This window comes from Dama dama, chromosome 12 (genome assembly GCF_033118175.1).
Source record: "Dama dama isolate Ldn47 chromosome 12, ASM3311817v1, whole genome shotgun sequence".
Taxonomy (NCBI): Eukaryota; Metazoa; Chordata; class Mammalia; order Artiodactyla; family Cervidae; genus Dama; species Dama dama.
Genome location: NC_083692.1, coordinates 45,914,372 through 45,941,535, shown reverse-complemented (window position 1 = coordinate 45,941,535; position 27,164 = coordinate 45,914,372). Strand labels below are relative to the sequence as shown.

Sequence of the window (27,164 nt, the reverse complement as noted above, 5' to 3'; positions counted from 1 at the left end):
TTCTCCAATGCATAGAAGTGAAAAGTGAAAGTGAAGTCGCTTAGTCGTGTCCAACTCTTCGTGACCCCATAGACTGCAGCCTACCAGGCTCCTCCGTCCATGGGATTTTCCAGGCAAGAGTACTGGAGTGGGGTGCCATTGCCTTCTCCTTGCTGTGAGTTAACTATGAACAAAAAGCATTAAAGTAAATGCCTCTGATGGCATATTTCATATATCATTAGGAAAAGAAAAATTTGAAAATTTCATACCTCAAATCCCACCATTTAATTTATACTTTGGCATATTAATATAGAAGAGGTTATCATCAATTCATTTATAGAAAGTATGGTTTAGTAATAATAGCTATTATTTTGGGGTGTTTAATATCTACTAGTCACCATGTAAGCCCTTGCACTGGCCACATGATTTCATTCCACGTGCACAACAAAGCTAGGGTATAGGTACGATTATTTGCTTAATGTATAGATAGGCTATTGAGACTAATGAAGAGAAAGTACCAACCCCAAGATTAATTCAGAGCCTTGCAAGCTGAATCTGAGGCTGGGCATCAGTCTACTTCCAGAGCCTGATTGCTAACCTTGACTCTGTATTTACCTCCTCCCACTGCTAAAATTCAATATGGTTTTTCATAGTCTGATGTTAGAAGGTTTGACTCCCCAAGTGCTTAGCGAATATGTCCTTAGCACTAGCTTACAGAGGAAACATAAATAAAATTTTTATTTGGGTAAGAACTCTTTCAAATAATGAAGATAATGCATATGAAGTAAGTAGAAAACACTTAAAAGAACAAGGAGAAACATTTGTATAGGTAAGTATTGTAGATGATCAGAGGAAAGAGAATAATTAGTGTGAGATGAAACCATCAGAAAGCCTTTGGAGAAGATGTACTTTTGAATTGCTCATTACATAGTAGTAAACGGTCCTTGACATTTCTATTCTTTGGTAAAAGCTCAGTTCAACAAATCTGTGCCAGGTACTATATAATAGAGTTCCTACCTTCAGTGAACCTACAGTCTGGTAGCAAGTCCATATGAATTATATAGATTTAGTGTTAAGCTTCCTTCCATTTCAATGCTTCTATGCTACAGGGTTTTTCTGTTTTCTGTTTGGTGGCCATAATAATGAGAAAGTAGAGACTGGTAAATTTCCATGATTCCTATACTTAAATTTCCTCTATTTTTTTCTTCTGTTCATTATATTTATAAATATATAACTTCATGTTTATAACATATATATATATAAATATAATAGGTGTATTTTAATTTCAGTTAGGCTTCTTTCACTTTTCTATTAATGAGAAAATTAAATAACACCTAATGTATGATAAAAAAATTATAGTCAGCCGATTCCAAAGACCTGAGAAGAAATCCCAGTTTTGTTGTTAAAGTAGTGTGGCTTTGGACTGGTCACTTAGCCCCTTTGGGCCTTGCTTTCCTCATTTATAAAATGAGGTGAATAGAATAGGTGATGGTTAAGATTTCTTCAATTCTAAAAACAAATTCTATTTGTTAGCTTAATCATGACCAGACAGAGCAGATGAGGGACTTAGTTACTATCGCCAGAGGTTTTCATTCTGAGTTTGTTCCTGATGCTGAATACAGGATGTGGAGGATGTGTCTGGAGCCCTTCAGGGGAGATTAAGGGCTTTCAGCATGCTATTCATTAAAAGGCCTTAAAATCATTGCCACATGTTAGTTAATTCTTCACAAAATTCTTCATTAAAATAAATTATTGAATGGAGGTGTCAGGATTAGAGACTGCTTCCCTAATTAAGCCACATCAGATTTGATCTGCTTTTGGGGACTATGTGTCATATTTAAGGAAATTAAAATACTGTGTATTGAATTTGTCACATGAAATCTTTCCAATAAATGTTGCCATTTTGCTCACATTTCATTGTGGTCAGGAAGGTGAAGAAATCTTTGCATGCTTAACAACTGAGTGCATGATATAACTAAATTTTGAGCAAAGAGCTATTTGCCTTTGAGAATATCCCTGGATAGTATCTGAAATTTTCCCCCATTGAATCACTGGACTAGGGTAAAGGCTGCCTTCACCAAGTCCTGATGTTATCTGGGGATAATTCTTTGGCAGATATGAACATACTAGGACTCAAAAATTTGTTGCATTAGCCAAAATCACATGCCTTAAAGTAGCAATGGCCTTCCAGTAAAAGTGGATCGCAAGATAATTCTGAATAAACCAAGATTCACAATTCAATTGAGATTAGGGTTTTAGGTAAGTCAAAGTGGGGAAATAAGAGTACCAAAGAGAATAATGTCAAAGACATTGCCAAAAATAATGTGCTCAATTCCCAAATTTGTTAAAGTGGTCATGCAGTCATATCTTCAATTTATTTCTCAAAATATATTTATACATATTTAACAATATCTTTTAAATCTTTTCTCAACAGTGCTTTCAAAATTGAGTCTATGCATAATAAGATGAAAAGTCCTGGAAATGATATTCTGAATATTTCAAGCTTCTATGGTTATTTACGAAATGGTAAAGTAGTTACAGATATAGTCTAATTTTTTTTTTTCTATGAAATAAAAGTGCCATAACTGGATAGTATCCTACAGTTTAGAATGAGAAGGGTGCATGTTTACTGTGTGATTTAGTCTGTGTTTCACATGGTTATAGTTTTATATTCTGTCTATATTTAAAATATATGAAATTTCATTATTAGAACAAGTATCTTATAAGATGTAATGGATTTTTCAAATGATCTGTGAAATACTTAAAAGTCTGAAACTTTTCAGCAAGGAAACATTTAATATTAAATAAAGGTCCCATATGATTTATGAGAAGGCTTACTATATCAATATCTTTATTACCACATAAGTATTATATTAAGTAATTTTACAGTTTTACAGTTTTACAGCTATTTCAGAAGGTTGTCTTTGAATTTTTCTGGGTAACAATCTTGGTGTTAAGATTTTATTTTGATGCCAAATGGCTAATTCATCTCCCAAACCTCCTTATCCAATTTTTTGACATCTCAGTAAATGACAAATCTATCTTTCCAGTTATTCAGGCCAAAAACTTCAATGCCATTTTGACTTTCTCCTTTTCCTCATACTCCACATCCAAACTTTTAGTAATCATGTTGGTTCTATCTTTAGAACATATCCCAGATTCTGACTACTTCTCTCCACTATTCTGCCAAATGCCTGGTGTGAGACTTCATCCCCTCTTGCCTGTATACAGAAGGCTCCTAACTACCTTCTGCTGCTATTCTTGACTCCTGCACTCTATTCCCAACCAGATATCCAGAATGATCTATTTGAAATTAAGTCAGAACCTCATGTGTGTTAGTTGCTCAGTCATATCTGACTCTTTGTGACCCCATGAACTGAGCCTGCCAGGTTCCTCTGTCCATTGGATTCTCCAAACAAGAATATTGGAATGGGTAGTCATTCCTTTTTCCAGGAGATCTTCCCGAACCAGGGATCAAACCCAGGTCCATCTGCGATGCAGGTGGATTCTTCACTGTCTGAACCACTAGGGAAGCCCTCATGCTACTACTTAACACTTTTCAGCAGCTTCTGTTTCACTCTGAATAAAAGCTACAGTCCTTACGGTAGCTCATGAGGCCCTGTATAACCTGGCTGCTCTACCTATGTCTTCACACACGCCCCCACCTGACCTCATCTCTTTGTATTCATCCCCAGCTTCACTACTTCCAGCAAGGCTGCCCTTTTTAACTCTTAACCAGAACATGCCAGGCAGGGTTTAAGATCTTTGCACTGAGTGTTCCCTCCGCCTGGAAGGCCCTTTCTCCAGATTTCCACATAAGTCAACCTGCTGTTCCCCACCTCTATCCTCTATCCTTCAGTTCATCCTCAAATGCCATCTTATCAGTGCAGGCACCCTCCATTCTCCCTGGCACACTCTACCCCTTGCCCTGTTTGATCATAATCCTTTTCAACATCTGACATGCTATATATCATTTTTCATTTGCCACCTACCTCCTGCCACTCAAATGTAAGCTCCAGGGAGGTTATTAAATAATTTTTTTTTTTGATCAGCTTTATTCACTGCTGTGCTCCCAGTTCCCAGAACAATGTTTGCAAGGAATTAAGCAAATACTTTTGGATTAAGAATGAATAAAAAATAGAACAATGGTTTTGGAGATAAACCACTGAGGTTCTAAATCCAGTTCTGCCACTTACTACTTAAGTAGCTTTAAGTATATCTTCTACTCCTTTAAAAGCCATAGTTACTGAATTTGGAAAATAGGAATAAGATTCCAGATTTGATGTGCTTTTTACTTCCAAAGTTGTGCAGCATATGATTAATACAGTGGGATGACCTGAATAACAGTTGCACAGTGGCCCTCTCAGGGCTTTTGAATAGAATATTCATTCAGAATATTGAAGTGAGAGTTTATTAATAGTCTCTAATTATTAATCCACTAGTATGTCCAAAGAATTAAGTCTACAAACTTTACATGTATTATCTCAACTAATATAGAAATAACACTGCACAATAAGAGGATCTATCTCTGTTTAATCCTTAGGGAAATTGGGGATCAGAGAAGTTAGATGACACCTTCATAGTCAACCAGCTAACAAGCTGAAGGACTAGGATTCCAGTCCATCTCCATTTAATTCCAACTTCCTTGCTCTTTCTATGTCAGGCCATTTCTCACATTTATGATTATAAGTTATGTTTCCTCCATAGGACCGAGTCTGGATTGCCTGCCTTCGCCTGAAGTAGTAGTCATTATTAGGGTTATTTACTCTAATTTTTATTTTTTATAATGCTGGGAAAGAGAATTTAAGGTATAATACAAGTGGTTTCTGGGCTTCCCTAGTGGCTCAGTGGTAAACAACTCGTCTGCCAATGCAAGAGATGTGGGCTCAATCCCTGGGTTGGGAAGATCCTCTGGAGAAGGAAATGGCAACCCGCTCCAGTATTCTTTCCTGGAGAATCCCATGGACATGTGAGCCTGGTGGGCTACAATCCATAGGGTCACAAAAGAGTCAGACATGGCTTAGCAACAAAACAGAAACAGTAAGTGGCTTCTGCAGAGACCCAGGTATTTGCTAACCAGAACCAAGGAGGCCTCAACTTTTCCTATGATTGTCCCAACCAAAGCAGCCTAAGCAACTAGGGTTATTATCAAACAATCTCCCTGATGTTGAGAGGTGGCATTTATAGCATTTAAAATTAAGTTAGGTACAAAGGAAACATGGTTTTATGTTTTAATAATTGGGAGATGGAAGGTTAAAGAAAGGAGAGATTTACTTCATGCTATTAATTCTATAAAGTCCAAGCCTGAGGAATAAAATAGTACTCTGAGGTGCTCATTCTGAAGGACTGACAGGAACCAATACCCACTTCCATCATCAGAAATGATGGCTAAGTAATATTGGTAAGCCTGAGATGTTTTCTTTTTATCTTTCCCCTGAAGTTATAATTAATTCTTTAACTCACTGACATTGCCAAGAAAAGTTGGCTTTCATTTCCATTTCATATTAAAGTTTTAACATCACATTAAAGTGCGCTATGAAGTACCCCGTGATGCCAGTAAGTAGTTACAGTTGAGACCAATACTTAACTTTGATGGTGCAATCACAAGGTCAATCAAATGAAAGAGGGAGAAAGGAAATAGATAAAAAGAAAATGCTCCTTTACCTGCTCTGCTCATGAAGAAATGAAAGATACAACTTCAAACTCATAGTACTCTGTCATACTCACATGTTTTATATACTGTTCTTGGCCATTTCCAATTTATATCGTAGGTTCCATAGGAAAACATGATATTAATAATGAGTCAGAGGTTTTTTATATATTTCTTTTATGTTCCCAGTTTATATCAATACCTTCTATTAATCTCCCTTGCCCACTAATGTGAGATATATACACACACATACATGTCTATTAAAATATAAAATGGTAATTCAATGAAAAGCATCTTAGACTAAAACTAATTTAAATAGTTGATCCAGGATTTCAAACATACATTAATACATTAATTTAAATAGACAATTACAGCAATTTTCCCTCCAGTGCAGGATTGCATTACCCTTCCTTATCTCACTCCTGGATCTGGCACCTAGATAATATACTTTAGTCATCAGAAAGCCTTAATTCATTGATTTTTTCATTTGGATGATAATACGTCCATTTTCAATTAATGAAAAGGCACTTATTAAGTGCTTTTTTGTGTAGGGAACTGTTGGACACTCTATGGATCAATTTAAATAAACTAAGCCACAGCTTACCCTTAAAATTTCACGCTGAACATTAGGGCAAATAGATAGAAAGGACATTCAAGAGGGCAAATTTAAAAGAAACGATACATAACAAAATGAGTCAAATTAAAACATAAGTGCTATACCTATTGATCAGAGTAGTATAGCTAGGTAAGGACAAATCAAAGGAAGTTTTTTTATAGGGTTTACTGTGTGATAGATACTGATTCATGGCAAGGTAGAATTTCAGGAACTACCTGAAGGAGGTATGAGGAAGGAGTTGTGAAATTCAGTAATCTGTTTGGAGGGAAATGTTAATCATTGCATTTTGGTGGCAAAAAGGTACAGAAATGGGTTTAAGGTATAAAGATGAGTTTGATTTGATGTGAATGTGTATTAGGATAATTATTAGAAACACATATATGTTAATTAATGTTTCTTGACTCTGGCTATATATGAAAATCATCTAAGGTACTTTAAAGCCTGCCCCATTCTCATCCTGGGACCTATTAGACCAGAGTCACTGGAAGACTGATTTTTGTGGGGGGGATAAAAGGCTCCCAAGTGATTTCAATGTGCAGTCGGGGTTGAAGATCATTGGGCTGCCTCCATGTTTAATACTCTCAAGATAGAAATGTGTTCTATATATTTTTAGGTAAGAGTGAATCTCATCTACCTGAAGCTGACATTTCACTTTTGAAGCTAATTTCCTGTTGGAGAGACCAGTCTGTTCAGGTATGATAACAGTTCATTTCTTGAAGTTACTGGAAGAGTTTCTTGCTGCTACATTTCCTTCATATTCTCCTGTACCTGAGACTACAGGTAAGTAGGTACTCTTGTGTTTTTTTCCAGGGTATTTCATTTAATAGGACTGATACAGAGACTAATAACGAGGGAAAAGTGGAAAAGAACATTCAAGGATGCACCAAGTTAGGGGGCATGAATAGAGGGGGCTGATGAAGAGATGTTTATGGTGTTATAGGTAACATAATGCCCACTGAGGCAAATGTTTATTATTTGATTTCAGTATTAGATAGAAAGGTCCCTAAGCTTGTGAATTTGATAGGTATGATTAGAGATCATTTTTCTATCCTTTTCATTTGTGAGCTGATGTAGAGACCTCATTTACTCAATGTCCAATTTAAGTATTTTCCTTATTTCAAGGACTGTTTGTGTGTGTGTGAATAGCTTTGTACATCATACAATAAATATCTGTGCATTGATTAGATGAATATTAACTGGAAGTTTATTCTTCATGGGCTAAATAAATGTCACATTTGCAAGACAAGCATAGCAATAACGCCAATTATAAATGGTTATTTTTGGTTACAGGAAAACAAAGAAAGTCGATTCAGAACAGATTGTGGGGGTTGATACCATGAAACCAAATAACACAGTTGGGATGGTCATTAAAACCATGGCCTACATGATTTGCCCCTAGCCTAACCTCTTTCCTCATCATTCTCCCCGGTCCTCACTAGCCACACTGATCTGCTTATTATATCCAGAACTCACGAAGCTCATTTCCACCTCAGGACCTTACTGTTCTCTCAGACTGGAATTCTCTTTTTTTCCCGTTCATCATTTGGATCTTTGCTTAAAAGCCAATTCCTCAGAGAAGTCTTCCCTGATCATTTCATCTAATATTGTCACTGTATCCTGTCTCTCCCCATGCTCCAGTCACTGTCACAGTATCCATTTTTATTTTCTTTGTTAGGCTTGCTTTTAATGGAGATTTTACCATTTGTTTTTTGCTTGCTTATTTTCTGTCCTTTCACTGTTACAGAAGCTTGCTGAGAGCAGGGGCTTTGCCTGTCTCACTCACTCCTTTCACTAACGCACAGAAAAGCAGAAGTGACAGCAGCCAGTCAGTAAATACTTGGTGAATGTCTGAATAGCTATGAAAAAGCCTCTGTGTTAATCAAATAAACATCAGTATATGTTGACTTTACCAGCAGATTTCCTATCACCCTTAAAGGGTCTCTATTAAAGGTGGGATTTTTTTTTTTTTCCCCAGTAGCCAAAGAATTTCTCAGTGGAGAAAAAAATTCTTAGGGAAAAAATAATTCAGCAGAACATTTATTCTGAATTGCTCCAATTTAAAGATCTTTTGTAGCTGTCCGTTTGACCTTCAAATAAATTTTAATGTAGTTTGGATATATTTGGACTAATGGACCTTAAGGTTCTATGATTCTATGACCTTGTTAAAATGCTGGCAGCAAGACAAATATTACCAGAGCATTTATTACTCACTCTGTATGAAGTTTAAGCTTCAAAGTTCTCTCCTTTCTGCCACTAACCTGATAAATGATTCTGGAAGATAGGTTTAACTTGTTGATTATTTATTTTCCTCACGTGTAAAGTAGAAATGGGGCTTCCCAGGTGGCGCTAGTGGTAAAGAATCCGCCTGTCAATGTAGGAAATGTAAGAGATGCAGGTTCGATCTCTGGGTTGGGAAGATCCCCTGGAGAAGAAAATGGTGACCCACTCCAGTATTCTTGCCTGGGAAATCCCATGGACAGAGGGGCCTGGCAGGCTACAGTCCATGGGGACGCAAAGAGCTGGACATGACTGAGCATCTGAGCACAGGACAGATGCTATAGAAATGAGAATTCCTGGGTCCTTCAGGAAAAACAGAGGCTGTTGCAAATATCCATATAAATGCTTCAATAACCAATCCTCAAATTCCTTATAAAGGTGTTCATTTAAGCAGTTAAACATGTTCATTTGAATCTGCTTTTTAATGTATTTTAAGAACACTAGCAATGGTAATGATTTCGTAAAACAGAGCAAAATCCTACTTCAGAAATTGAAGGGGGGTTAATTTTGCAGATGAAAGAGTTTGCAGATTGTCTCTTTGGTTTCTCGCACATGAAATATACCCGATATAGAAATAAATGCTGGAGAAGCAACAGCAAGTTTTGGGGTTGCTAACTTGCATATTTCTGAACAACACTAAAGTTCTTTGGATTTTATAATCTAACACTGGTAGGTGAAACCATGAAATCCAGGCCACCAGAGAGAAGTATTGTTTTTTCAAGGAAATGATGAAAAGACATGAAAGGCTAGTGTGAGTCTGACTGTTGGGAAAATGCTTTTTTATACCAGAAAGTTTGGGTGGACATTGAAACCACACGCAGGCCACAGGGGCTCTTATGAGTCTTCATAATGCTCTGTACTATTTTACAATACTTTGCTGTTTCAAGGTGTTAGCAGAAAACCATTAAAAAAAAATGTAGCTTGCTATGGCACAGTATTACTCCCAGCTAATAAGTATATGGTCCAGACGTGGCTCTCTTCCCTATCAATGGATTTTCAAACTTCATTTTAAATCTGCACATTCCTTTATAACTTGTAATGCTTCATGTATCTGTCTTTTCAGGAAAAACTATATATGCATTTGGGAGACAGCTTTATTGCATTGTGCTTTCAATTCCGGTTCATTATTATCATTACAAAGTTATATAATATCTATAGATTTTATATTTGTTGGGAAAAATTCTATGTATACTATCTATCTACAAAATTTATCTACTATATTTACATGCTAGAGAGACTTAAGCATTGATAGTCAGAAACTATCATTAAATTTTACCTTCCAGCATGTATATTTTTAAAGTACACAAAATCTATTTCAACTCTATTTGCATGATTTTAGTGCTCAATGTATAACAAGATACTATAGCATTATTACATGCTTATATAAATTGTTCCATGTCTCTGAGTATTGATCTCATACCGAGCACAAAATGTATATTTTGAGTTTGATTCCAACTGGGTATGTGCCATTCTGTATTCACTTTTAAGTTCTGTGGCTCTGATTATCCTGCTCATTGCAGTAAATATGTTTTATACTGCTGTTTCTACTTTATCTTGTTTCTTAATGATACTCATATTAATTATTTCTGCAGTACATATTTATAGTGACATATATGTTAAAAAGTTCCAAAATTTAACAATTATGAAATATGCTCAATCTAATAATTAGAAATATTAACTGAAGTTCCACAAATCTCTGTATATTTTTTAAAAAGAACATTGATCAAGGTTGTTATAGAATATTATATTTGGTAGATAGAGGACATGCTAAATCACAGTAAATCACAGTCATGAGAGGGCATCCATAATCCTATAGGAACATATGGCCAATCTGCCCATTCCAAGGGATAGACCATAGTCTGATGTACTACAGGTCCAAGGATACCCTCCAATATCTTCCTGATTTTTATATGTAGAAACAGAAGTAAGTTCCATACAGCTTTCTGTGATTGAAAGCTCTCATCTTAGCCTCTCTCAGAATCACATACTGTTGTTTTTGGGTTTTGTTTTTGTTTTTTGAATTGAAGGATAATTGCTTTACAGAACTTTGTTGTTTTCTGCCAAATAGCAACATGAGTCAGCCATAGGTATACATATGTCCCCTAAAGTCCCAGAGAAGTATGTAACTTGTCAAAAGTTGCATTTGTAATAACTGTCATAGTCAGATCAGAAACTGGACCTTCTCATTTCAGATTGAGATCTCTTTCTCTTTATACCACACCATTCATATCTTGGAGGCAGTGCTATCAAATAAAATATGTGATAAAATTAAAATGACATAAATTCAATGATGTAAAATTATCCATGAATAATTAATACAGGTTGTCCTCTCATAATATCTATATGATAAGTGTGGTTCACTTACTGTGATCTAAAATAGTATGTTAATAGATATCATAGTTAATAGTTAATATATGTTTCAGTATATGGTAGATATTAATAAGCATGAGTCATCAGTACCATAATATGTAGAATTTTATGTTGTATTCATGGTATGCAACGGCTTTCACAGTGTTGAGGATCTCACCACATAATATGCATGAGCAGGAATTACGTACCTGTATTGTAACAGGCAGTACTACAATTATAATAGATCCGGTGTAGTGTAGTAAAATCACATCATTCAAGAGCCTTTTTGCCACAACCCAACCAAGCATCTGAGTGGCCAAGAATAGGGGGATGATCAGTGATCAGGAAACTACTCTGATACTTTCTGGATGCTCCCTATATTTAAAACTCTAGAAAAGAGTTTAGAATAGAGTTTCTTCTGCCCCTGCTGTTTACTGAGCATTTGCCATCAGCATAAACTCTCTGAGTGTCCCTGGAGCCTAAAGGTCTCACAAGATTGCTGTTATTGTTTAGTGGCTAAGTCATGTCTGACTCTTTGTGACATCGTGGACTGTACCACCCTAGGCTTCCCTGCCTTTCACTATCTCCTGGAGTTTGCTCAAATTCATGTCCATTGAGTCAGTAATGCTATCCAACCATCCTATCCTCTGTCTCCCAGCATCAGGGTCTTTTGCAATGAGTCAGCTCTTCACATCAGGTGGCCAAAGTATTAGAGTTTCCGGTTCAGCATCACTCCTTCCAATGAATATTCAGGGTTGATTTCCTTTAATATTGATATCCTTGCTGTCCAAGGGACTCTTAAGAGTCTTCTCCAGCACCACAATTTGAAAGCATTAATTCTTCAGCACTCAGCCTTCTTTATGGTCCAACTGTCACATCTGTATACAACCACTGGAAACACCATAGCTTTGACTCTACAGACTTTGTCGGCAGAGTGATGTGTCTGCTTTTTAATATGCTGTCTAGGTTTGTCATAGCTTTCCTTCCACAGAGCAAGTGTCTTTTAATTTCATGACTGCAGTCACTGTCTGCTGTGATTTTGGAGCCCAAGAAGATAAAATCTGTCACTTTTTCCACTTTGTTCCCATCTATTTGCCATGAGTGATGAGACGAATGGCATGATCTTAGTTTTTTGAATGTTGACTTTTAAGCCCGCTTTTTCACTCTTCTCTTTGACCCTCATTAAGATGTTCTTTGCTTCCCTGGTGGCTTAGATGGTAAAGCGTCTGCCTTTAGTTCCTCTTTGCTTTCTGCCATTAGAGTGGTATCACCTGCATATCTGAGACTGTTTATATTTCTTGATTCCAGCTCATGATTCATCCAGCCTGGCATTTCACATGATGTACTCTGCATGTAAGTTAAATAAGCAGGGTGACAATATACAGTGTTGGCATATATATTCCTTTTCCAATTTTGAACCAGTCAGTTGTTCCATGTCCGGTTCTAACTGTTGCTTCTTGACGTACACACTGGGTTCTCAGGAGACAGGTACAATACCAATCCACTTTGCCACCAGTGGATACCCCATGATAAATATTCCCCCTTCTCTCTCCCCTCAACAGTGGTTCTTGACTGGCTATGTACAATAACTGGAAGGCAGGCTTTGCAGTGTTTTAAGCCATGTGAAACTATTTACACATATACACAGTTTGGTGAGATTTATTATTAAAGTTTTGTCTTTAATTTTCTGTATTTTTTAAATCAAGTGTGTTTGGTTAAATTGTACTAGGCATCCAGAAACTAAACTTGTCTTTAAGAACAATGTGATATATTCAAATTTTGTTTTCTGGTGAAAATGAAAATATTTTATGAGAAAGAATGGAGAATGCCTTTAAATTTTCCTTTTATAATCTCTTGAGGCTTTTTTTTTTTTTTCCTTAAAAAAAAAAAAAAAAAAAGAGCAGTATGATGACTTGGATGCTAGTTTCCAGTAACTGCACTTCAGTTGTTTCAGATAGTAATTCTGGTGGAATGGAGCATTACAGTTTATGTGAGACATTCAAATCAAAATTTCAGGCTTGGGGGTTTATATAAGACCCTGACCATTTGTGAACACTAAAAACAATTCATTTAAAAAATAAATTTTACAGGTAACTGAAGCAATACAAGCTGTTCTTTTGGCGGAAGTTCAGAAGCACATGAAGACTTTAAGAAAGACACCAGTCAACAGTGAACCAGAGTCTGTGGCAAAGAATGGTGACTATGAGATGATGCAGATGCTGCCAAAGATCGAATGGGCCAAGGAGCCTGAGTTACAGTGTACTACACACACTTTTCCTCTGCAAAGTAAGTGCAAAATTTATTGGCAAGCTCTTTCATCAGAACTTTTTCTACTCCTCAGAGCATGTTGAGAATATGAGTTCACAATAAATCATTTCTGCAAAAGCCAGGCTAAGTGCCCTGTTTCTGACCTATTCTGCTATCAATTTCCTCATAATTGTCAAGTTTCTAATTCTAAATTATATTATAATTAATAAATATTTTACAAAACAACATTTATTAAAGTGTTTTAAAGACAGTAAAAATGAAAACAGAAGTAACAATAATAGCTTAATGGGACATATATTATAAGGATACTCTGATAATAATGGGTCCTAAATTTGTGTTCATTTGGTAACATGATAATAGCCATGTGCTATTTTTTTTTTTCTGGGAATAAGAAATGAAATAGAAACTAAAAGTAAATTGTTTTATAGTTGGACCACTTGAATTATTCTGTAACAAATTTTATCACTGTAACTTTATAATCACAGTGTTTATGGTTTTGACTAGCAAGTGAGTCTTAAATTTCTGCTGTATAATGTTATCTGACTTTTTAGCCTGTTATCTGTGACTAAAAATGAAAATTAAAAAATAGTAAAATTTAAAAAAAAATAGTAAAATTAAGGAAAAATTTTATTTTCAACTTTGTTAGTAAGCTTTTGATGAAAAAATAAACATATAATATTATTACATATATTTCTTAGGAAAACATGTTACAAGTTTACATGTTTCAGATTGTTAAAAAATTTTAGATACTTCTTTTAGCTCTTTAAAAGGGATTTTATTTGGGACTCAGAAATGTTGCTATATTTAAAATGTTAAAACTTAAAACAGGTATTATTCTTAAAAATGCATTATATTTATTTCTTCTTATTATTTTTATAAGATTACTGATTAGAGAGCACTATTCAGTGAAAGAGGATAGGTAGCAGAAAAAGGCTTTTTCAAAGGTGGCCAAAGATCAAAATAGATGGAATATTTCCTAATACCAAGAAAGTCACTGAGGCTGGTAAATTCAGATAGTAATTTGTTAAAACTAAGTGGTGATTTCAAGTCACTTGTTTTTTTGTTGTAAAGAAATTAGCTTTAATTATCTGGCAAATTTACTCTCTTTAATGCCTTCCTCATGGTTCATGTCACATAATTGTATTTGTATTACACCTTTCAAACAAGAAGTAGAAAAATTCCTTTTTAAATTAATTTTCACTGACTACATTTGTGTTCTTGATTCATTTGGAGAGACACTTGTAGTGTCTCTCCAAAGCAGCTAGTGTCATTCATCACGTGTTAATTCTCACTTGGTGGTATTTCTGTTACTTATCCCTAGTGTCTAATTTATCCATTGGCCCATAAGCCTCATTTCTGGTTGAGAAATTCTTGGCAGGCTATCAAGGTGAAATTTTTATGAGTTTTGCTATCACATGGCTTACTCATTATTTGAAGTTTCATCAGATTGGGCCTTCTGGTGAAACTTCATAATAGAGAATTATTGAGAATTATTAATTCTATGGAACTGAATCTTACTATGACTAAAGAATCCGGATTTTAATAAATATTATCTATCTTTATCATTATTGAGCGATCCTTTAGAAAATTTAGGATTAGCTTGTGATAAGAATTGGAACACAAAAATATTAAAACTACTTGATATATGTTGGTGGATTAAATTTAGAATATTTTATTTAAAATAAATATAATATTTTCACAAAGTAATAAGTATATATTGTCCTGGGACATATTCCTTATACAAAAATATTAACTCCAATTGCAAGTATATAGGAAGCAAATGACAAGCATTGAAGAGGAAAATTTGCAAGCAATATTATATTGGATACTAACACTGCCATTTTTCCCCTTTTGGAAAAAATAAACAAAACTAATTTTAAAACTATTCAGAGGAGCTAAGTATAATTACAGGAAAAGCTTTAGATCTTTACTAGTGGTATGCACTGCATTACTTGATGGAATTTTTAAAAATAAATAACTAAAAAGCTATTTTACTTATCTCAGATATCCTGATTCAAAAGTTAAGAGGATGATGTAGGTGGTATTCACCAAATATGATTATACCTCAAATTTTATAGGCAGATTTACTTAGCCTCAGTGTGATTGCAACATATCATTTTATCAAATATTCTTATGATAAATGGTTTATATTGTTTAATTTTATCAGGTCCTTTCTCATTTTTCCTCTATGAGTTTCCCATTCCTCCTGCTTGTTTTTGTTTGTTTTCCTATTTTCTTTTATTCTTTCTTGGTTCCTTAATTTCTTCCATTTTATTTGTAAACCATTTCAAAAGTAACAGATGGTTTTTTTTGTATAGATACTCATAAACTTCTTTTATGTTGGGTGTAGTATGTTTGGCTTATTAGTGCTGTGGTAATATGACAATAATGTTAATAGATCTTAAGGAAAAATAATATTAACAGCAACAGTTATTGCACTCTTACAATGTTCTAACAGCTGAAAAGAACTACTATCTGAAGAAGAGAGATCTCCATGGTGCTACCTCGGCTTTTCCTGAAATAAGCCTCTATGAATATTTAGGTTAACATACTAATTATGTATCTTTCTCATACACATAGAAATAAATAGTATTTGGAAAAAAGTTCATCACCATACTGGGTATCTTGAATGCCTCTAGTAGTGTATCTCTTGCACTTTGAGACATGCTTCCTATTACTATTTCACTTTTTTAATGAATAAACTGGGCTTAAAGAAGGTATATGACTTGTCTACAGTCACCAAATTACTGAAAACAAGGAAACAATTCTAGATATTCTCTTAAACATTCATTTTATCCAATAAGCTGCATTTTCCATACTTGCAGCATGAAGGAAATTTGCTGTAATCAGCTTGATCTGAAAATTGAATAATTTATTGAGTGGTTTTCTTAGATTTTTATTCCTCTCTCATAAATCATAGTTTCTATTAACAAAGAAAATGCAGAATGTTCAACCGTTGCCATCACAGCCCTCATAAAGAAAATCACCAGGTTTCTTGAAAGGTTTGTACATGAGATGGAATCAGTAAAGTAAGAACTGTTTGCACTTTATAATTTTGTATCTTATTTTTCAGCGTTTTCACTTGTTACCTTTCACAGCTTGTATTTTATTTGAGGTCCTAATATTTGTGAATCAGTATTTTATGGGAGATCTGTGAATTTTATCTGAGTTTACAGTTTTATAACGATCACACTGCGATCTACTTGAATCTCTTTAATAAGAAATTGTATAATTAGCACTCACATTTGAGGTTAAGATTGATTACTTTAAAGAACAGCAGTGGTTTCTATTATCAAAATGCTTTAGAAAGCTATTTCCCTTCACTTTTTTAAAATGTTATTTGGATCAGTTTAAGCAAGTACTCTGAATTGTTTCATTAAATAAATTGGTTGAGATAGAAATGGAGGCTTAGAATTACTGGCTGAATTTAAATTCATGTTAAACTGTGTGGTTGTGAAGATTATACACAAAATAAGGGTGCTGCAAATAATCTTTATTGTTTGCATCATTTTCAAAGTCTTATCTGCAAAGTTAAATAATGAAAATGTGCTCTTTAAGTAAAACCATTATTTTATAGTAAATCAAGATATATTTAACAGAAAAGTTTTGTGGTCCTGGTGGCCATCGGTAGAAGAACTGGCATAGGACAGTTTTCATCTGCTTGTTGAATATCTCAGAAGAAAATCTGTCTAGTTGTAGAGAGGCTTTGAAACATAGTGTCTGACTACCTCACAGGGAAACTCTTTCCTGACATTATTAGTTATGGTAAATACATCTTCCTTTTCCTTTGAGGCCTTCAGGCTAAGTGAGAAGGCCAATGCATTCTTAAAGCCACAGAAGTAATTTAGAAAAGATCTGTGTAAGGCAAGTGAGCAAGGAGCAGAGAAGTAATGGGGGATTATCATAGAAAGCCTTTTGTGTATCAGACTGAGGACTTAAGCTTTCTCTCTGAGATGGGAGAACAGACAATGGGCACATATTTTAAGGGAATCTCACTGCCTAAAGTTCAGGGCCATGAGCAGAAGCTGGGAGACCAGTTGGGAGGTCGTATAATGCTAATCCAAATGATGGCATCTTGGAACACAAATGGTGGCTTGGTTGGAGAAGGTGAGAAGTGATCAGATTTTGAATGTCTATAAAGGTGCTATGCTCAATTGCTCAGTCATGTCTGGCTCTTTGCGACCACATAGACTGTAGCCCGCCAGGCTGCCAGGCTCCTCTGTCCATGGGATTTTCCAGGCAAGAATACTGAAGTGGGTTGCCAAAGTATTTGCTGATGATATGAATATGGAAGAGTGAGATAATCAAAATCTATACTTGCATTTTTTTCAACAAAAATATCCTTGATCCGTAGATTGACTTTGGTAAGCTGATTTGATTCCTATGTTGGGTAGTGCAGTAGTATCCCATGGGATATTCTGGGTAGAGAGTGGAAGATTCACTTCCCAGAAGGCTGCCTCTCCTATGTTCAGTTTCAAGTGTCCCTGCTCAGATGACCTACAGATTTTATTTTCTAGCATTAACTAAAGTAACTCTCAGAATACGAACAAAAGTTTCTCACCAAGAAACTATGATTGAAGATAATTCTAATAATGCAATCTTAAGCAAAAAAAGTATAAATGGCACTATTGTGTGTGTATGTGTATGTTAATGTTTTCCTTTTGAAATTTTTATTTTCGTGTATATTTTAGAATGGACTTAATGTTGATATACTAATAGGATGTATATTATTTATAAGCAAACATACATATACTGGTGATGCATGCATCAGAGTTCTTCTTTGTATTTTCTGCAAGAAAGTATCCCAACCACAGCCTTTGAGTGGACTCAGAAGGCAGATACGATAAGCTTTTTGTTATGAAGGGATGATAACTTGATATTCTGTACGGCACACTGTGCTAGCTCCAAAACTTTGAATACATCTTTATGCATCACTCCTCTATGCCTCTGTGTACTTACTGATCCATGAGTTGGTGGTACAACCAATGAATTGGAAATCCCCAGTTGAAGACCATGGACTATCAAATGCTATGGATGAGTTTGCAGGAACACATCAAAGCAGTACCTAACCCAGATTTGAGGTCAAGAAGACTTCTTTGAAGAAGAGATGCCTAATGCAAGACTTGAAAGATGAACATAATTTAGCCAAGCAAAAAAAGCTGGAGTAGGAGAAGGCAGCTGTTTCAAAGGCCAGTGAAAACACTTATGCCCTTTTCTTTCTCCCAAGAATTATCTGATCCACACATGCATAAATGTGGAACCTGAACAATAGAGAGAAACCCATACATCCTTAATTTCTTCTCTGGAGAGCATGTGCCCTTTTTGAATCTCATTGTGCCAATGCCTTCCTCTCCTAATTAAAGTGAAAGTAAAGTCATTCAGCCGTGTCCGACTCTCTGCAACCCCATGGACTGTAGCCTACCAGGCTCCTCCATCCATGGGATTTTCCAGGCAAGAATACTGGAATGGGTTGCCATTTACTTCTCCAGAAGATCTTCCCGACCCAGGGATTGAACCCGGGTCTCCTGCATTTTAGGCAGACACTTTACCGTCTGAGCCACCAGGGAATTCTCAGCCTTCTAGAATAGCACTGATAGTGACAGCGATGATAATAATAACATCTAACACTGATATGGCTTAGTATGTTCTAAGTGCCTCATGTACCTTAAATCATTTGATTCAGGCAACAGTTCAGTGAGGATAGGTAGTATTGTTATTACCATTTTATTGATGAGAAAACAGATACAGAGAAGTAACTTTCCCAAAGTCTATTCCGAACAAGCAACAGAACCAAGAGTTAAACCAAAGCATCAGAATCTGGGTTCTTCATTACTATCTGGCATTGCTTTCCAATTAAACACTATTTTCCTTTAGTATTTCTGAATTCATCAATATTTACCATGTGTCTCCTATATGACAGTTAGAAAGATAGATATTGCCCAGGTTGGGGATCACAAGGCTACAGAACCCCAAACATTTGGTATAACAACACAGGAAATGCTCTCTTGAATCAACTAATGAGCAAATATCGAATAACTAATTTCTATTAACCTTTGGATGAGACACTATAAGCTATTTCACAAAAGATGCACTTAATATTAAATAGCTTTGTTTGGAACATACACTTACATAAGTTTTAGTGGTTACAAATTAGAAGGTTTTATGCTTGGGAACTGGAAATGCCAACTGGTAAATGCTAGATATGAAAAAGATTTGGCATATACATATTAGTCAAAAGGTTGGCAGTATGGGAGAAAGAGGAAATATAAATTTTCATTTTTATAGATTAATTTGAATTATATAATAGACAATCTTTTTAAATATCAAGATATTCATGTTGAATGATGAGGAATTTGCATATGATTAGCAAATAATTTAGCACCTAGGGTACATTACATACCTTTCAAAAACCAGTTGCCATTTGGGTTTAACATATGTTCTGTCTTATTTTTGCTTCTTGCAAAACAGATGAAGTATTTTTATCATTTTCCTTTCTCCCTATATAAATCCTGAACTTCACTGCTTCCTCCTTCTCTGAATCATCTTTAAGATTGCATTGCCTCAGAAAGACTGATAGAGTTCACTGCTCTTTTTACCAAAGTAGTTTCATCTTTCACAGAGATTGAGATTGATGATTTTCATCTTGGCATATGAAGAACTAGAGTGTTGCATTGTCCTTTTTCCTCATGAGCAATCAGAATGCCAACCTGGCCCGGCTGTGCAGAGACAGTAGCATCAAGGAATTGAGTTAAATATTTCCTTGGTGACAGTTGTGCGGGCACCAATTTATCGATTATTGTCTGCATGCCCATTTAAATTTATTGACAAAGGAAAAGTGATCTAGATACTGTCCCTGAAATTGATGTATTTTGCACTATTGTTCTCCAAATTGAGACTGGCCTCCCAACGCTGACCTCTCAAGGACGGGGTTGGTCCATTTATCTTTCTTCCTCCTATCACCTGGGATGGTTCTTCACCTAGTAGCTGGTAATAAGTGATTATTAAGAGGATGAATGAATGGATGGATAACAGGGTAGCTTGTACTAAAAATTCAGCCAATTTCTAATTAGTAATGGAAAAAGAAGACAAGAAAAATCAGCTGATTGCTTTCCTGTAGTGGCCAGATATAGCCTGAATACACACATGAAATTGTTTTCTAAGCATCATCACCCCAGGATCATGTGTGTGCACACAGAAAGCTCACAAAAAAATTAAAAATAGACACATGAACGAATTTCACTTTTAACCACTCCAGAGCTTCTTTCCTAATGGTTGATTATTTAGCTCTTCATTACTCATTTCGTCATGACCTGGTTTCAATCTGATGTTTTTAGAGAGCCTGGAGACTTGCTTGAAACTCGTCTTCTTATTCTTCATTCAGCTACAGCTTCTCTGTGGAAGTATTTAAGGAGCTGCTGTGTCAAACACCATTTCCTCAGTGTTTGGATTCATGTCCTGGGTTCTGACTCACCTGTCTCTTCTTGAATGTCTGGCTCATTTGTGATCTCTTGCAGCCAGCAGCCCGAACACTGCTAAGATAGAGTTCTGCTTACAACCTGATGCGTTTGGGTCAGCCTCCTCCCTGCTGACTCCATTTCTGCCTCTGAGCCTGGCACCTTGTGTGATACTAGTTTCTACCTTAAATGCGATGCCATTAGTCAATATGCATACGCATTCCTAGTTCTGGAAACAATTTTGATACAACTAAATTCCTTGAGAGAAAAAGTAGGGATTTAGTCAGTTTTGTATTCTCACCAGAGAGTACAGTGTCTAGCACATGGCAAGGCAACTGTTAGAGAAATGGTGGTTGAAGGAAATATTATGCAGATGTTCTTATGTCGTTCAGTTCAGTCGCTCAGTTCTGTCCAGCTCTTTGAGACCCCGTGGACTGCAGCACGCCGGACTTCCTTGTCCATCACCAACTCCCAGAGCTTGCTTTCCATTGAGTCGGTTATGCCATCCAACCATCTAATCCTCTGTTGTCCCCTTCTTCTCCTGTATTCAATCGTCCCCAGCATCAGGGTCTTTTCCAATGAGTCAGTTATTCGCTTTCCTTATGGTCCAACTCTCACATCCATACATACATGACTACTGGAAAAAGGAGCTTTGACTACATGGACGTTTGTTGGCAAAGTAATGTCTCTGCTTTTTAATATGATGTCTAGGTTGGTCAGAGCTTTTCTTCCAAGGAGCAAGCATCTTTTAATTTCATGGCTGCAGTCACCATCTGCAGTGATTTTGGAGCTCAAGAAAATAAAGTCTGTCTCATGTCACTAGAATATCCCATTCCATCAGAATGTCATTCATCTTGCTGGCAGCACCCTTATTTTACCATTTTAACTTGTCAATATATCTGTCCAATTTTCAGCCTTAGAACAATTTTAATAACTTGTAAACATCTCTTATTAACCATTTACTATGTCTAAGGTTCAATGTAAGGTACTACAAATCTTTTATTAGGTCATTTCATACATTTCTTGTATATCCTTCTAAATAGTCTATATCATCTGGCACTCTAGTTTCTTGTTTATTCGCCTTTCTTTCCCAACTCTCTGAACTCCTTGAGGGCTAAAGTTGGAATTTATTAATCTTGTGCTTCTAGCAGGTAATGTACCACGTGGCTCATGATGGGTGCTCATTAAGTGTGTTGCCTACATAAGTGGAGGAATGATAAATGACAGTGACAGACATGTATCAAAGAACTGTGGTCTAAGAATGGAAGAAATGCTAAATAATATGCTAATTGTGTGTAGGTAGGAAGAGAATAGAAAAGGTCATTATAGGGACAGTGATGGTTTTCTTCTAAAACGTTAATCTGGAGGCATTTTTTTTAAATGTATTTTTCTTAGTTCAGGGACAAACTAAATATCTGTCTAGAGAGTTACCAGGAAAAATTAATGCCACAGATGTTTGAAGGCAAAAAACAAGGCAACCCAGGAGAATAAGCCACAAGAAATGAAGACAGCTAATTCAAAGAAGATTGTTGCTTCTTTTTCCTTTTACCTGATACAGATGATCATGGGCCCTTTATTCATATCTATGCAGGAATGCCTGCCATCCAGCCAGGCAGCCCTGCTAATCTGGGGCAATGTAAAAATTCCCCTTAGTAACTGAATATACATAAGAATACGGTAACTGTGAACAGTCTTCCAGGCTTTTAGTCAGAATGAAGTTGGTCTTAAATTTTAGAAACTTTAAGTATGGTGTTTCTCAACTCTTTTCAGTCCTAGAATGGACAGAAATATTGTTAACAATTTCTAATATTCCCTCTCTAATTCTAAAATGAAGTTCATAAGTAATCAAACCTACCTCACAAATAATTTATACACAATTTAAAGGATAAAAAGCAAAGATTAAGAAATTCATAATAAAAATATGTCAATAGGTAAAAGCTTGGTCATGACCATACTAAAAGATATAATAAAATGCTGACTGGGAAACATTTCATTGCTGAAATGACAGCTGCAAATGCAGGCCTGCACAGGCATGATGGTGCTGTTGGTGACGTTGGTGTCGAGATGGATTTGAGTTAGTATCTTTCCTAGAAAATTGAAGGCACAGTCAAAGCCTTGAAAGATCCCTATGTGTAAAAGAAAGTTAGGTACTGGACTCAAGAAATTATAAGCAAGGCTTTCCCTTCCATGAACGTCCAGTGGAAAACTTGAAAGCCATGTGAAACATCAGGATAATTTTTTCATTGTGAAGGGCCATCCTGAGCACAGCAGGACATCTGCCTTTTCTTACTCCTGCCCACTAAATGCCATTAAGTATTTTCACCTTTCCAAAATCATTGGGGAAAGCAAAGGCCCCTTGCCTCAGCAGTTTCCAAAGTCTTCCTCCAGGGGGCAGTACCAACCCTGCTGACAACCAAAGCCTTCAGCAAGGGATTCTATACATTCTGATGCCTTTCTTTGTTTCTGTCCTTTCCTGTTTTGGAAACGCAAAGGGAGATAATGGAATTAAGAACCTCCAGCTAACTCAAGGAGTTCTTTCCTTAGCTCCTCTGTGTCTGCTCCTTTCTTTGCACTCCGCCCATGTTGTTTCTTCATTGGTCATAGTTCTTCCAAGGACATACAACAAATCATCAGATTGCAGTTCCGTCTCCTTCATTAGATAAAGAACTTCTTACTCTATCCTTTCACTTTAGTCTTTGTGTCCTCAAAGCCTGGCAGTGGATGTGGCATAGAATCAATGTTGTTGGCTGATTAAATGAAGAAGGCATGCTACTGACTACTAAGCATTCTCCAAGGAAGTCATTTTTTAAAAGTCCAAAATTTATAATTGAAATTAAATGATTATTTTACAGTAGAGAATAAACATAGCACATCTTAAAATTAAAAATTAGGTAACCTATCTCCTAATATGTCAATTGAGCAAAACTGGAAGTGAGAATAATGGATGGGAAGTGATACACAGGTTTATTTAAATGCTGGGAACATAATTCCAAAAGTTTGGCTTAGAACACACTAATTTTTGATAATCTTATCTTTTTTTATATTAATTTTTATTGGAGTATAGCTGTTTTATGATGTTGTGTTAGTTTCTGCTGTATAGCAGAGTTAATTCTAAGTGAATCAGCTATATGTGTGCCTATATCCCCCCTTTTTTGTATTTCCTTCCCATTTATTTAGGTCACAACAGAGCAATGAGTAGAGTTTTCTGGGCTATACAGTAAGTTCTCATGAGTTCTCTATTTTATACATAGTAGTGTATACATGTCTACCCCAATATCCCAGTTCATCCTACGCCACATTCCCCTGGTTTCCATATATCCATTCTCTACAGCTGTGTCTCCATTTCTCCTTTGCAAATAAGTACATCTATATCATTTTTTTTTTTTTAGATTCCACATATAAGTGATATTGATACATCTTATCTTTAAAATCCAATATCCCATTGGTACTTAAAGTATATTAAAGTAATTTCTGAGAAGTTTATAACACCATGAAAATAGACAAAGTGTATGCCTTGGCATCTGCACAAGAATAGGTAATAACCAATCTGACCAGTCATCCATCTGGTAGGTCCACACATCCATCTATTCACTCTACCTCTTTGAATGTGTTATAGGTTAGATACTCTGTTTCCCAAGCTATCTACCAGAATCTGAGAAGAATATGATGTGATTTCTATTTCCAAAAGGCAGAGTCCTATAAACATAACAAGGCCACAGTGTGGTATAAGATAGACAATTCACACTGCTGTGGAAGCATGGAGGGCCACTGTTTGCCTTGGGGTGATTTTTAGAGGCTTCACGCAGGAGTAAACATTCGTGTTTGCTTTGGAGGATAATGGTGTGGCAGACATGGAAAGACGCACTTTTTAGATCACTCTGTATGAGAGGACAACTTGCCCAGATGTGAGGAGTATGGCCAACTGACAGCTGTTGGTACATCCAGGATTCATCCCTGAATTGGAGCAAAGGTCGTATTCTTCCCGGGACAATGACTGCGCAAGGTGGTGGTACCAGGGCCTAGCTACCCCCATTCAGACAGACTCCTCTAGTGAACAGACAGACTCCTCTAGTGAACAGACAGACTCCTCTAGTGAACAGTTTTGTCCTGGAGTCTCCACTGGGTTGATAAAGACTGAAACATTTGTGTAGTAACCAGAGAGCTCCTTACCCAGCTCTGTTTTTGCCCTTTTTCTTTCACATGTTACTCTCTAGTAAGCCTTTTGCATTTCTAACTCCATCCTTACATGTGCTTTTGGGAGGACCCAACTGCCTCCAGTGGGAAAGAGTTTGGTGTAAGAAGGGTATTTCAGGCAAAAGGAGTAACATGAGGACAGACACAGAGGTATACAATGTGGCCTGGTCAGTAAATAGCGATAAATTTGATGTGGGTAGGGAATAGGAAATGAGGATGCTTCAGTCTAGATCCAAAAGGTGAGACACCTAGAATATAAAGAATCTGGCAATGGACTTTTTATTGAAAGAAAAAGGAAGCCATTATAAATTATTTTAAGAGAAGTGAGGCATTTCCAGTGCAAAGTAGACACTGAATAGAGCAGGAGATGCAAAGAATCCTTGTGTCCAAATTTTGTCAGAGTCTCTCTGTTTAGTATTTATTTGCAAAGCAATACTTACTTTTCTTACTTTTTCAAATCACTTCTTCATAAAACTAGGTTATTTAGATGGAACATTAGTGCTTCACGTCTCACATAAAGAAAGAAAGTATGCCTACATTACATAGAGGAGAGAAATTTTATCTCCCTGCTTTTAGACCAAATAACAGTGAATGTCCTTCAGGATCATCAGAATCCAGGTCATATTAGTCACACCTTCAACACTGCTGTTGTTCTTGGGGCTAATTTGAAGTTATTTCTCCTTTATATTTGCTCACTATCTGAATCCCCCACCCTTTCTGAATCAGTTCTTAAATGTTTCCCAACTTGTATTTGTAAAATACTTGGTCTGATTTCTCATCTTTTTTGGGATGCATTTGGATTATTTACCATTTATAGACAAGTTTGAGTTTCACCATTGATTTTTTTTTTCCTTTTTCTGTGTATGGATTTATGTAGACATTATTGACTTCCTTTACCAACATTCTTAACTGAAACATTATGACCAGGCTTATTAAGTGTTTGCTATTAGATATTTTCTAGGAATGGGCTATATTATTTCTCTTTACCACATTAGGAAAATTTATTTAAAGAACAGAATTTAGCAAAGCAAGGTAACTTTGAAATGTGCTTTTTTGTGTATTTAATATCCTATGAATAATTTCAAAGGTTAAACTTGATGATCCATCTCTTCAAGCCATCTACTTAAGTCTAGAGTCATTACATCACCTGCTTCCCTTATGCCATTGATTTATGTTTCTTTCAAACTGCTGAGATTGGGCAGTATCATTTATTTTTATATGACATACTCTGCACTATGAAACAGAGTTTCAGAAGGTAATGGTACAAATACCTGTAATGCAATATAGAATTGCCTACTCACCTGACTGATTCAGTAACATATCCATTAACACTTGTCTGGGGTTCTCATAATACTGAAAGAGAATGAAAGGTTTTAATCAGTCTTTTTTTGTAGCAAATAAGTCAGGGCAATTTCCAGGTAAGAATAGTATTCAAGTACCATAATGTGTTTGTGTTTAATGTTGAGAAACGCAAAAAGAGTTTTTAGAATTTTCTTAGGACTCTCTTATTTTAAATTCTCCAGATTAGCTAAAGTCTATTCATAATGTACTGTGAAGAAATGTTTGTTTCAGGAATGCCAAAATATGTAGTTGACCCCTATTTTTAGAAACTAAAAGAAAAAAAAAAGTGGATTATTTTCAAATAAAGTGAGCTTTTGCCCATTTCAATGGAAGGAAAATTAGGGCATGAAAGACTTAAATCTTTTGCTATGTTTACACGACTTGTTAGAAAATGGTCTTAGACTAAATTGCACGTTCCTGTTTGTTAATCTCAGATTCTTTTCTGTAAGTCCCACAGACGGGGCATCATGTACAGGAAGGAATTTACAAAAGAGTAAGCTCATTTATTTATGCAAATTGATGTGTTTTCCTCTAGCTATATCCCTAGGAGGATATTGCCATTTTTATGTTTCCAGTGGCTCATTTTAAAGGAAAATACTTTACATATTTTTAAAAATGAGTTAAATTTTTCAATTGTTAATGGAAGTCCACTGTTATGGTATTCATATTATAAAAACCAATTCAGTCAAAAATACAGTTTGATGAATGTAGCATCTTTATAAATTGAAGATAGTGATTTCATTTCTTCCATAGTAAATTTGCTTTAAATATTGGTTTATTATATATATTCACTTGTATTACAAATATTTCCAGTAAGCAAACACAAATCATTTTTATATTTAGCATTTAAAATGTATCTTAACTTGAACATTAAATCATCTATTAAATATTCAATTAAAGTGGGTTTTGATCCATTTTTAAAAATTAGTGGTCAGGTATTCGGGGAAACAAGCTTGCAAGATATTTCTAAAACACAATTCACTTCATTTCTTGTTCTGTATATTTTGTCAGAGAATGCCTTAATGTAACAGAAATC

At 35.7% G+C, this 27,164-nt stretch overlaps 1 protein-coding gene across 1 annotated transcript in view; it reads left to right on the top strand.

Annotated features, from left to right (window-relative positions):
• WDR72 (WD repeat domain 72) overlaps positions 1-27,164 on the top strand; it is a 182,387-nt gene that overhangs the window by 96,408 nt on the left and 58,815 nt on the right. The window contains exons 15-17 of the mRNA XM_061158235.1: positions 2,414-2,505; positions 6,859-6,938; positions 12,962-13,157. Coding sequence (XP_061014218.1) covers positions 2,414-2,505; positions 6,859-6,938; positions 12,962-13,157 — 368 coding nt within the window. The remainder of the gene's footprint in view (positions 1-2,413; positions 2,506-6,858; positions 6,939-12,961; positions 13,158-27,164) is intronic.